Genomic DNA, 13614 nt, shown 5'->3' with positions numbered 1-13614 from the left:
AGGATAAACTCATTTGGAAAGAACCGAAGGCGTGTTTACCCTCCACGTCCTCAGATGAAAGGAGGGCAGTGTCTGCCCGTGCTGCTCACCAGATGAATGGACTCACTATCCATGAAAGTCTAGCTGCTTAATTTCATGAGCTTAGATTAGAGTTTCTTAAGGAGGGGATTAAAAAGAAAATGAAGATACTGCAAACACCATTGGAAAGGAGGATGAATGAGAGATAATATTATTACATCAACATCAAAACATAAAGTTGTTAATGAAATACTGTTATTAATTATATTAATAAATGGGTAGACCTTTGACCTGGATGGTTGCAAAGCCTGTTTCTACTGGGAAACTCCATATTCATGCAATTGCACCAGTGTCACAACTAATTTAATTTAAATGGTCGGAGTCCGTCGCTCCGGATCCAGCTGTTTATTGTTCGTGAAGATCGTTTTAGTACAAGAGCTTAAAAAGAGTTGAAAATAATTTCAAGGGTTAAATTGAGACGAGCCTGGAAAATCAAGGCAACATGACTTTGTTTAGTCAAGTGAGCAACCCAAGCATTAATGTGCTCAGGTGAAGCCTTTCATTTAATGGCAGTAAAAGTCATATCGCAATAGGGATGTCACAAATATTGGACCAAATTTTAATGTCTGGTTAAGGCAGGAGCTCTACTATTGGACGATACACTGTAATAACTGGACATACACTGTAATAACTGGACATATACTGCAATAACTGGACATATACTGCAATAATTGGACATATACTGCAATAACTGGACATATACTGCAATAACTGGACATATACTGCAATAATTGGACAATATACTGCAATAATTGGACAATATACTGCAATAATTGGACATATACTGCAATAATTGGACGATACACTGTAATAATTAGATGATGTACTGCAATAATTATTACAGATACTGCAAAAATTGCGCGCGCCTCCAGTAGATAATTTTGGTGGCATCCATGGACAGCATAATACAAAAGAGGATTAGAGTCCCTGGAAAAAAAAAAAAAAAGGTCATGGCTTTTTTTGAGACCAAAGTCAGATTTCTATTTCCCAAACACTGTTTGCAGGGGGAACGACAAAACAGCACCACACGAGCTGTATTGCAATTTATCCTGCACATCAAATATACCTGAATATTAGTGCTCGACTGTTCTACCAATTATGTTCCTCTTCCATTATTGCTGAAGGCATCTACGTCACATTTTTCTATTTCCCAACTAGAATGTACAACAAACACACGTTTAATCCAGTTCACATGAATGTCGTTTCCAAGGTTATAATAAATCAAGTATATACAGCAGAATAACTATTGCACAACTATTATTATTAGTTATCATAACACGAATAACTACATCAAGTATTTTTAATGTGTTCAAAACGTCTTGATACTCTCTAAAATATAAGTCAGTCATTCAGAGCAGACAATAATGTTCGCCTTCTGACATACTGAGACTTTAAGCTTCTTCTAAAAAGGAATATAATTAACCCTCATGACCAAAAGCCACAGCTGCCAAGGCCAATGACATGAATTAATATTCCTGAGATGTTTATGGAGATAGAATCTTATAACCTAGAAATCTGACCCAGATGTTGTGGTACCCACTCACTTTCTCTGTGTATTTATTGTCATGCCAGCCTGTTATTTGCACTGTATGAAGGATTCATTAGTGTCCTCAAAAATCAACGTGAAATGAAAAAAGGGTGGATCATAGGACAGTACCTGTGAGATCTTGGGTAAACCCTGTGGTCCTCAGCTACCTTTGCTGGGATGGAGCCATGAGAATCCACTGTGTACACACGTGTTTTTAATGGCAGCGCTGCAAAGCAAACCATACAGAGAATTGATATAAAAAATGGTCTTTAAACAATTAAGGGGACAGAAAGCCACTTCTAGTATTTGGAAAGAACTTTTACTGTTCATTAGTGTCTTTTATGAAATGTCACTGAATCACGCCTGGGGAGTTGTGGGATCTTTAAAAAAAACACTTCAAAAAGGGTTGTTTCATTTTAAAACAGTTGTGCTAGTATCAAAACACACAGCATGACCATAAAATAAGTGATATTATTTATACGCCTGCCCACAGACAAATATCACGACTGTATTAAATATTTCCAAATATAAACCTTGTGTAACGCGTCATAAAGTTACTCAGGGTGGTGGCATCTATCATCATGACCTACGGGAAATCCTGAGTCAGGACAGGACGATGATGACACAGATGGCATTGATGGCCGACGTGTTCCTTCAAAACAGGAGCCACTGTACAAAACCAGTCATGTCCCTCCACTATTGCACTCCATGAAACGATGAGCAGCATGGCCTCTTGAATGGGGGCCAGGAAGGACAGAAGCGGATGTACTTGCTGCCTCTGCTGAGGCGTGGAGGCATAACCTGTAATTTCCTGTGAATTATGTTCTTGTCCAGTGGCAAAGAGGGTTGCAGTTTCTGTTCTCAGAGGGTTTGTGGCTCAGCTAATACACTGGACTGTGGCTGTGGGAGATATGAGCTTCTACTGCTCGTCCTGAGCTTTCTCATCAACTTTGTTCAAAATAAAGAAACCTTGCGTGTAATCACAATGATTGACTAAAACAGGGTGGATTTATTCATCTCTGGTGGTACCACAGCTAGTCAGTAGACAGTTTATGGCTTAGGCCATAAACGCAGTGGAAATAAGACGATGCCAGGTCTGAGATCCGTCCCTTCTTCTTGGAATATGACACTAGTTAACACCCTCCTCCAGATGAAGGGGAAAGCCACCATGCCATGTCAGTTATGATGTTCTCACATCTTCCTTGGCCTCATCCTTCAGTCCATTCAGTTCATATCTGCTGCCGGCATGCGGGGAAGTTGTCCCGGGCTCTGGGTCAAGGGTGGGCCCAGAATGTCCCACTAATTTTAAACTAATCTAAAAATGAAAACTTTATATAGTAAGCTACAGTTTAAGCTGTGAGTCACATAAAAGCTTGTTGATTTTATCTTTCTAATTTTCCTTGACAGAGCAGCCAAAAACTATTTGACTTTGCCTCCCTGCGTATCTCTCTCTGCAGCACCTCCTGCCCTGGAGGTTTGATTTCCATTTTTAACTTCACATATTTCAGGATTTCACTATGTTGGTTAGCATCCACAGCAGTTTGTCTCAGTACCATCGCTGATCACGCTGTAGGATGTTTCCCCTTCATGTTCAGGCTTCGTGTCGAACATTTAGTTTTGCTCTTTGCCTATGTGAGGAACTAAATGCTTTAATGCTGTCCCTCAGTATTTGCATTGACATCAGGTATATTGCAGAGGCCGTAGATCTGGCTGCTAAGAGATAAAGAGCCAGTATTTGTTGTGAATTTATTGGCTCTGAACAAGTGGCTTCCTCCACAGTAATGTGTTCATACGCTTCTCCATCTCTGCCATTTCAGTGGACGCTGCAAACAGATGGTAATGTTTAAACTTCAAAGAGCAATGACCATTTTCAACCACATATTTTCAGTGTTTTGCTAATTTTCTATTTTAGCATATGGCCGATGTTAATGATGAAAGTCCCATGAGATTTTGTGGCAGCATCTGCGGTTGAGTGCTAAGCATCTAAGCAAACTGGGGCCAAGACAGTAGGATCAGAGAGAGGCTGACGGTCCTGGGGAAGGGCAGTGGTGGCAGTCTAGAGTCTTTTAGTGAAATTTACAGACACACAGCTTCTTTCTAATAAACAAGAACAGAAGACAAAATGATTAGAAGCTGCAAGTATCAGCATTCATACACCGTTGCTACTGCGGTGTCTAAATGCCAGCAGAATAAAACAGGACAAAAAGAGAAATAATATTTTAAAAACAAAATCTAACTACATTTGGAAAATCACCAGTATGGGAAGCTAAAATAGCTGGAGTAGAGGTTTACCAATATAAAAGCAGCTGCCTCCAGGTCAGCAGTAATAACAGAACAATGGAAAAGTTAAGATGGTAAAAATATTCTAATGCTAAACATTTAAAACAACCATTAGCTTATGTAATAACTAATAATATTCATTAATTAGCACTTGGTTCAGAGAAGGAGCAGCTGAAATGGTGTGTTCAGTATTAGCCACATGCTAATTCCACTGCTAAAGTGCACTTTGAGCTAATGGATGTAAAAGGATTGTTCCATTTCAACATTAAACTGGTGTTTAAGTTGAGATATGAGAGTCAGTGTGAGTGTCGTAAAGCAAATATGAATAACCCCGGGGAGCATCGTTTTTATTACTGTTTATTACTATTTTAAAAGGTCAAACATAAAGTCCAGGCCCTTCTCTGCCTCACTCATTTCTGCATAGTCCCTTATTGGATTTCAGCGCTGATCACCATCATTGAAATAATCTGGCCTTCCTGTTAGCCAGGGCCAGGAGACGGATGTTGCGCACACAGCCGGCAGCAGCTTCCTGGAGCGTCTCCTCATTGGAGCCCATGATGTGAATGAGGGGCTGTGGAAACACAAGACATGGTTACAGACGGCAGCAAGACCTTTCCTCAACATCCCAGTCTGGATTAACACACAGATTCTGTAGGCTGCTGCATATGTTCACAGTCACTGTGCATTAACACTGGGGAGGGCTGTACTGGCACGAGTACTTCTGTGTGTGTGTGTGTGTGTGTGTGTGTGTGTGTGTGTGTGCGTGTGTGTTCTGCTTCCAAACCATGCCTCAGCAAAGGGGTTACAGCTGCGGGCACACATTCTTCAGTAAGTTTGTTCAGATGAAAGTCATGCAGGGCAGGCTCGACATTAAAAAGCTGAGCATGAACCACGTCTCTTCACAGCCTTTCTGCTACTCCAAAGGTCAGAGCTGACCCGACTGTTAGTGGCTTGTGTAATGGATTTTGTCATATTTCATTGTAGAGCACGTTTTTGCTCTGCAGCGATCTGTAGCATTGGAAGGTTATTTCTTGGTAAAGAAAAGTTTAAATGTTTTCATCACTTATGGCATGTGGTTTTAGCTTAGCCACCCCCCCCCTCTTTAATCTGCATTAGAATCACAATGTTGTGTTTGTGGCTGCCAGTGGGGCTGAATCACAAGAAAACAGTAAATGTAAGCAACGCATTAACTTAAATTTGATCAGTGTGTGATGTGAGGTAAAGTCAGAATAGTGTGCCACACAGTTATTTCAGATAGCTCTGTTTACATCAACAATTAGCCAGCATCCTACATCCTTCAACTAAGAACTCAGGGACTTCCTGCTCCTGAACATACTGAAGCCATAAACACAGCAGATATCTGAGGACTTTTCAGCTCCACACTGCACATCAGGGCCTAGTTCTCAGCTGAATGAGAAAGGATTTTGAAAAAGAGCGTTATGCAATAGGCTCACAAGTGCTGTTTGAATACCATGTAAATACTTTCCATGGCTTTAGTGGAGCCATGTCACATCCCTGTTGATCCTTCTGAGCAACATCTAGATTGTCACTGCCACAGCAGACCATTAAAGCACTGAGCATGTTTTCAAATTCATCCAATTACTTATGTAGTTTAAGTGAAATGACTGAAAACTTCTGGCATTTCTTCATTTCTGTCACCTCCTGTCTGTTTATTTAAACTCCATCATTGTGTTCAGTAGTGGATCCACATAGCCAGACATGAAAGAACAGCTTTGTAACTTGAAGAGTCATTCTCAGTAATACTTAGTGAATAGGCTTTTCTTTATCTCTACCCAGATGATAAATGCTCAAACCTGAGTCTCTGACCTCTCCCCATGTTACATGCAAACTTAAAGTTGTGCCGCTCCACACATTTGTGTAGTCAGCAAACAACCAGACTTTTGCAGAGGCTTCCCAGCGTCAATAGTGGAAGGAAACCAGATGAAATAAAGGTAAAAGCTTGTGTGAGAACCCACAGTGAAGTAGAGTATAAATCCAATTAAAAAACAGACAAAATAATTTCCTTGCTCCACTTACAATCACATTATTTTGTGGGAAATGCATACACATCAGCTCCAGTGAGCGGGTTGAGTATATGTGAAACGTTTTCCCTAAGGTTTTATATGATTTTTAAATAGCATTGAAAACACCGCAAAAGGCAAACTCACATCCACGGGCTGCATAAAACAAGCAGGTCACTAAATTAAAAGTCTTTTTTGTGAAAAAAGAGGATGTCTGAGAAGTGCCAGACGCAGAGTTTTTGCCAACCTCATAGCATGTTATTCAGACGTCGCCAAATAAGGTCTCCTGAAATGCACAGCTAGGCTAAGATAAGTGTGTCTCTCTTTGCTGCCTTTTTTTTCTGGCTTGCTCTTTCCCTCCCAGCTGGGATCTGAAGGAATATAATACACCACTTGTTAGCGATTCCCTAACTGTAGTAACATCAACACTTGCCCCACGTTTTGAATCGTGGGTTTGTGAGGTTTTTGCACTTCAGAGATGAATGTCTACATACAGATCCTCATATATGAAGGTGTCATGGTGTTAAGCTGTGCTTGGTTGGACTGTGTCTGGCTGCAGAAGTTCAGGTTGAAATTCCCCCTGTGCCAGGTCTGACAGCCATTACAGCTCCATCAGCCTCCACTCTAACCCGCTGCCAACAGTCCCACCACCAGTCCCCCTCCAGCATTCCCATGTTTTATACTCCATGAGGAGGCAAACACTGGAAACAGACAGCAGTGTTTAGCTGGGCTGAGGGAAAGTTGGTGAAGGAAGTCAAGGTAAACAGCATTCCTCGCAGCCTCCAGTGAGGCAGACTGTTAAGCTGCTTTTTCTGTCTCTCTGAAGAGGAAGAGGAAAATGAGAGAAGACAGCTTTTTAAATCAGTGACTTTAAGAGGAAAGTTTCAGTCTGTACCCTAAGCCAAGTCATCCGCAGAAACACGGTCTGATGTCAAAGGTTCTCAAACATTATTATCTACTGATCTCAACACTAAGCAGTTATAACAGAGTGAGCAGGGAGCAGCACCTGTATCGTCTTCCCATCATCATCATGTTACACACAAACCAAGAGGAAACTCCAGACATGAAGCTGATATGATGCTCTCCTTCCTCCTTCCTCTCAACTATTCCCTTACAGGTCGCCCCCCACAGCCTCACTGCACACTTTCACTCCAGTCTGTGCATAGAAGCAAAAGAAATAAAAGGAAACAGACTAAGTGTGCTGGGGCAGAGGTTTTTTTTCTAATTAAGATTAGTTATTAATCTTAAGCCTAAATACATACCAGGAACTGGCAAAAGCTACGCTCTGGAATACTTTCAGTTGAAAATGACCAATAATTACCATTGGCATTTTGTAATTTTCATCAATTTATTTCACAAAGCTTTTCTTATGAAAGAGCCTCTTATACAAATAGCTGAAGCTGTCTGCAAGGATTTATGGTTTCAGCAAACGAGCACCAGTCCCGATGTAAAGCATGGGAGGAAGGGATGTGGGTTTTTTACATCACACAAAATGAAGCACATCCATGTAAAACTGTGAGATTCTAAGACTGGATGTCAAATAAAACGACTGGGATGATTCAATACTCCGACTACACTCTCATCCGTCTGTACACTGGAATGTATTTTCTGTCAGAGCACCTGAAGGTCCAATTTAACATTCTGCATAAAACAGGAAAGAAAATGAAATGGCAGAAAGAGGTTTTTATTGAAATGTAATTTGATAGATAGCTTTAGATGTTCTTCATCCACAGCATTGAGACTAACTAACTAAATGAAACAGGTTTGAATGTTTTGGACAGGTCACTGATGTGCTGTGCTGTGTCAAATACTTTATTTTCAACTTTTCCTTTCTTCTAATTTACCATACGAATCTTAAGGGCCGTACATATTAAGGGTGCTAGAGAGCAAAGTTATTTCTAAACCAACTTTAAAGACCTTTGCTCATTTTACTTTGAAATCTGGCTGCAATAGCACACGAGACAGTCTTTATCTTTACACAGAGCTCTGAATTATTCACAGGTCCTTGTTTAAGTGCTTGATAAACCTTCTCTAACCCATTCACAATTACAGCACATACTGGCTGCCTACATTTTACAATAATGTTTATTAACGTGCATTGTCCCAGACAAACTACAGGGCCCTCTGAGCGGTGGAGAGATTACATGCTCCCACACTGTAACGTTTCCTCAGGCAGGTAAGAACCAGCCTCTCTGGCCACACTGGCCGAGACTGATGCCAGACAGAACAATAAGACTGCCTGTGTCGTGTTTCCCTATCAGAGATTAGGAACAAACACAGTGCAGTTACGTGGCCTCTGCTAATTAAGCTGTTTAAAAGTCCAAAAATACATTCTGGATTAGCAATGCAGCTCTTCACTGGTACATTAATAAGGCCAAGCACAGAAACAGACTCAAATTTGTCTTGCATTTATGCACACACACACACACACACACACACACACACACACACACACACACACTAGAATTTCAAATATAGACACACACACACACAAACACACGTTAGTTTTCATTCCTGGTGGGGACTTTACATAGACTTCCATTCATTTCCGGGTGACTTGCCCTAACCTAAACTATAACCACTACTTGCCTAACCCTAACCCTAACCTTTCACTAACCTTACACCAAGTCATCACTATAAAATTCACTGATTTACATGGTCCCCACAATGTAAGTGTGTAAGCAGGCTTCAGTTCCCATAATGTGTGTAATACTAGGTGCACACTCACACACTCACACACTCACACACTCACACACTCACACACTCACACACTCACACACTCACACACTCACACACTCACACACTCACACTGAGCGAGAAAAGGAGGTTTGTGCAGATTTTGTCATGGCTCAAAACACAAAAAGCATTTAGCTTAACGACTTTTGTAAATTGGACATAACTTTTTTGGAACACCCAATGTTCAGTCCAGCTACCAATTATGGCCAGTGTTGAACCACATACACTGTAACAGCAGACCAAGCTAAAGTACACTATTTAATGAACATGGGAAAAAAAAATATCTGGCTGCAAAGGCACAACCACGTCATAATTTGCACTGCAGTTGTTACTTAGGGGAAAGGATTTAAAGGCACTGTGGCCACAAAAAGATTTCTCATGTGAAAGTCTTTTAGAAACATGTGAAGACAACAATGTTTTCCCAAAATCCTACATCATCATCATCATCATCATCATCCTCTATGACAAGACACCAGTCACAGCCTAATCCCAATATAAAACCGCTACATCACTGTCAGACAAAGCCATGAACAATTTCCGGAGCTGAGCATAGAAAAAGTCAGACACACAAAATGATTAAACAGAACAACGATTGTTTCTTTTTTGCAGAAAGCCAATGGAGATAGGTTTACGGATTGGAAAAAATAACTTGACCACAAAAAAAACAAACCCCACTATAAAAACACTGTACCACTTCAGCCTCGACTGCACTCCTTGGCTTGAAACATATCACTGCTGCATTCTCCCCTGATGTTCAGGAACAACCCTTAGCAACAGTTACCCCCTGTTACAGCCCTTTGACTTATGCTATAATGGCATCTAGGGTCTAGCAGGGAAATGGCACTTTGCACACACTGAGCTGTTTGCTTTTCTGAATTCCCATGATGGCTAGAAAGTGGAGTCATGTTTCCGCCCCTGAACAAAACACACTTTGTTTCTGCTCCGTTGGTCAAAGGCTCTGAAAATAGTCACAGCTTTTAAAAGTTTATTACTCAGTGTTTTTCACACATCACTAAAACAAGGGTGATAGGAGGCCAAAGCACATTTTCCTCAGTGCAATTATGTCAGATTTAGTCTCAAACACACCAAATAAAGTAGAGAAATAACTACTTTGTAAATTAACTACAAAGATATAGTGTGAGGAGTCAGAGATGCAGCTACAACAATACACATACAACTGACCTTGACCACTCCTTTCTCATGCATGGTGATACAATTGTTGGGGTCCTTGGACAGCTGGTACAGGGCCATGGCTGTGCTCTGGTGGACTGCACTGTCTTTAGACTTGAGGTAGCGCACTAGGGGGGCCACGGCTCCAGAAACCCCGAAGGACGCTCTGTTGCTGCCCCACATGCAGCAGTGGCCAATGGCTTCAGCCAGGTGGCGACGGAGCTTGTCATCACTCTGCGGACAACAGAACAGGACGTTTGTCTGTTTTTACAAAGTAAATGACCGGAGAACAACAAGCCCTGCAAGAGAACATCTATCAACGTTCTTCTCTTTAGGTTGTAGGAAATTTTTAGTTTCAATAACCACACTGTTCTTGAAGAGTGAATCCTTGTTACTAGTTTCCAGAGGTTAGGCATACTTACTGTGTTAGTCAACTTCGCCAGTAATGGGACAACCCCATGATCGGTGAGGACTGCCAGATTCTCCTTGTCTTTGGATATTTTGGCAATGGCAGCACAAATGCTTGCCAACACCTCAATGTTTGTAGACTTCAGCAAATTCACAATCAGTTCCAATCCACCAACGAGGGAGCGCACCATTTCACCTGCATCCTATAGTCAAAAAGTCGTTAGTACAAATCAAGCAAATGTTAGGCTCTGTCAAACAAATGCTTTTATAAAGTTAAAAAAACAGAAGAACCGTTTTGCCTGATTCAAACTATAAATCTGACATATTTTAATCTGACCTCTCACCCCAGTTTGTCTTAATGAGGATGAAGCTTAGAAATTTTGGTTTAAAAATAACATTTAAACCTTGTAACCCAGAGTGGCACACAGTGTAGACTCAGCACATCATGGTCTGAGTTCATGGCACCAGCAGCTACCACAGGACTCAGAGCTACTTTTAGTGCAGTGTCTACCAATCCAGGATGCTGGGACAGAGTGCCGAGGGAACCACAGTGAAAGAGCTGGTGGACACTTATTCTAGTCGGACTTAGCACAATAATAATAATTTGAGTTGAGTTTCAACATCAGTGTCTTGCACAGTATTAACTATGTGCACAGGAGAGTTGTTTTTCATTTTGTAAATTGGGGGATATTGTGGATATGGCAATGACAGAAAGCTGAAACTGATATTGCAGTTTGCAGTAGCTACTTTGGGCAAGATGGATAAAGTGCTGTGTTCTCTCTAATAGAGAAAATTTGCAGCTGAGACGGTGGTGCAGTGTATGGACCCTATGATGCCGTGCCAGAGGATGAGCCATGTGTGCAGTGCAAGGCAGGGAGGTGGGAGCTGAGGCCAGGAGATGACCTCCCGACACACCGGAAGCCCTTCCTCAGGAATACTGATGAAGGCTGTATGGTAGTCCCTGTGACAGAGGGAGCTCTCTCAAGCCACCAGCTGCAACAGACAAGCCCAGAGAGCTGAAAACCACAGCATTATGAGGCTGCACACTGAAAGGCCTTCCTCGTTGAATGAAATAGAAACCACATTATCTGCTGTTCGTGATCTCAAGTTGAGGGGAGCAAGCCAAGCTCAGAATGGCAGGGAATGGCCTAATCCATTCTCTGGAACAGTCAGGCTTCTATAACATATATGGCTGCTAAGGAAAGGAAAAATAAATTAAGAATCCCAGTATGCCCCTGCATCCAGCAAATTAATGACACAACCCTGTTACATGCAAAGGGTTGTACTTCCTTCAATGGAGAACAAAAATGATTAAATGATTCGCTACTAGACTGATACTTGTATAACACCAAGTGAGTTGGAAATGCAAACGGTATCGAGTGGATCATTCAGCAGTAAAACCATTCAAACCACCGTTTTATCAAACTGTCTCAGGTTCCACAACTCACTGACAAAGAGAACCATTTAGCTGTTGTCAGTGCTCCTGTCTCTGTAAAATCACCCATAATCCATTTCCATGACCATGACCCTCAAAACTGGAGTACTTGCATTCAGAAAAACATCAAACTTTGTTAGTGCTCAGATGTGGGTCTGCAGCACCACTCTTCTACCTCCATGTAGGTGCCATTGTTTACAACTCCGGCATGCCTCATATATACAGTACTGTGCAGAAGTTTATTAGGTTTTAAAAGAGGACTCCAACTTTTAGCATTTTACTTATAACAATGTTTGACTCATGGATAATTTAAACAAATTAGCAAAATCCTTGAAGTCTTGTTATTTCTATTCCATGCATTCATCTTGCTTTTCAATGACTGGTGCCAGATTTCACCCATAATGCAACCTGAGCACCTAAAGTTTTGTTAGTTGTTTCATACAGAAAGCAGAGAGCAGGCTACACTTCTTAGCACAGCTGACTCAAGGATGACTTGAGGATAAAATGCATATTCTCCAGCAGCTGTGAGAAGGTGAAAGTAGCAGGTCCTAGTTATATTTAAAAGTATGTGTATAGTCTTCACCGCCATGTTGTGGATCTTTTGCAAGGCAGTGCTTTCTGCTACCCTGTTCTATATGTGTGGCATGTAGCATGTTGCAGGAAGATTTTCAGCTGGCAGATCAAAAACTATGCCACAGGATATTACTCTCAGTCTTTCTGCTGGCCTGCTTTGTCCCAAAGAGGCTTCCTGGTTCATATTAGCCAAAGGTGCATGTCAGATTCCTCTGGCCCTGCTGAGACAGGCATGTTGATATAAACATGCTTCTGTATTGTGAGTGGGACTGCTGTATCCTGACATAACACAAACTCTTTGATCTACAGGTTGGTATGTCTCACTCATACAGGCACTGGACAGGACAAGACAAATGTATGATGTGTCATGGAGGAAGGAAAAAGATCTTTGCTTCGCTGTACTGTACCTTTGCATTCTCAATGCACGGACACAGGGCCCAGGCAGCACTGGACTGAACATCTCCACTGGGGTTTTTCAATAAGGACCACACCAGGCGGACTCCATCGAGCTGGTCAATGATTCTGTAAAGAAGAAGACAGATTTGTAGTGTGAGAACGTGCACACATACAATAGGAAAAACAATCAAGAACCAATGAATAAGCATAATCAAAAAAGTGTAAGGTTGTGATTATATTTAGATCTCACCTTCAGCATACTTTGATGCTTGAAAGACTCTTCAGATCGTGTTCGTTTTTCAGAGTTTAGTCTGAATCAGTCTAGTCAACTCATAAGTTAACACAACTACAGCCAGGTAGGATCACAGCACCGATCAGCTTTCATCATAACTTGCTTTCAATTACTCTTCCATATCGAAAAACCACCTGATCAATGATCAGTCAAATCACCCTCCATGGAAAAGCTTGGTAGTGCTGTGGTCGCAGGTTATATGGTCATATTCAGTTGTGTACAGTACTTCATACATGGATTTACAGTATAAATAGAAACTGAGACAAATTTATACTTTATGTTCAACCATAGCCAAAAACAGGCCCTCTTTACAAATCAAACAGTTGCTCTATATTTCATCGTCTGAGTGAAGTTTACTTAAGCATGAGCTGTATTTCATATCGTACACAAATGTAGTCAAAACTGCAGTCAGGGTCTGGGAAACCAAAGACGTAAGCCATAGTGCACCCGTTGTCTGGTATAAATAACATGTAACGTGTTCCCCATGTGTGCTTCCACCAAGACCTACATTTATTGCTGTCATAATTACTTAAACACTCCGTAATCACAGTATCTCCATGACTGGCAATGAGCAAACACTCATTAGGGACATCCCTCACGCCATCTGTCTTCCGTTTGCCCATAAATCAGTCTAAAGGGAGAATAACATCAGACTCCAGTCTGCAGGGCCTCTTAAATCCAGACCGAAAACAAAATT

General features: G+C 41.4%; 1 protein-coding gene across 6 annotated transcripts in view; it reads right to left on the bottom strand.

The window, feature by feature from the left end:
- Positions 1-3600: 3600 nt before the first annotated feature.
- The window catches only part of odad2 (outer dynein arm docking complex subunit 2), a 28920-nt gene continuing 18906 nt past the window's right edge, over positions 3601-13614 (bottom strand). For 4 of the 6 annotated variants that reach the window (XM_026292599.1, XM_026292602.1, XM_026292603.1 and 1 more), the window contains 4 exons: positions 12637-12751; positions 10236-10424; positions 9826-10047; positions 4228-4457 (listed from right to left, as the gene is read on the bottom strand). In XM_026292599.1, coding sequence (XP_026148384.1) covers positions 4341-4457; positions 9826-10047; positions 10236-10424; positions 12637-12751 — 643 coding nt within the window. In that variant the 3' untranslated portion in view covers positions 4228-4340. Of the gene's footprint in view, positions 3704-4227; positions 4458-9825; positions 10048-10235; positions 10425-12636; positions 12752-13614 lie in introns of those variants that run through there. The other 2 variants (XM_026292600.1, XM_026292601.1) reach the window with 2 other exon arrangements.

The sequence above is a fragment of the Mastacembelus armatus genome, chromosome 20 (genome assembly GCF_900324485.2).
Source record: "Mastacembelus armatus chromosome 20, fMasArm1.2, whole genome shotgun sequence".
Lineage (NCBI taxonomy): Eukaryota > Metazoa > Chordata > Actinopteri > Synbranchiformes > Mastacembelidae > Mastacembelus > Mastacembelus armatus.
Note: the sequence above shows the minus strand (reverse complement) of the source record. Positions and strands in the feature narration are given on the sequence as shown.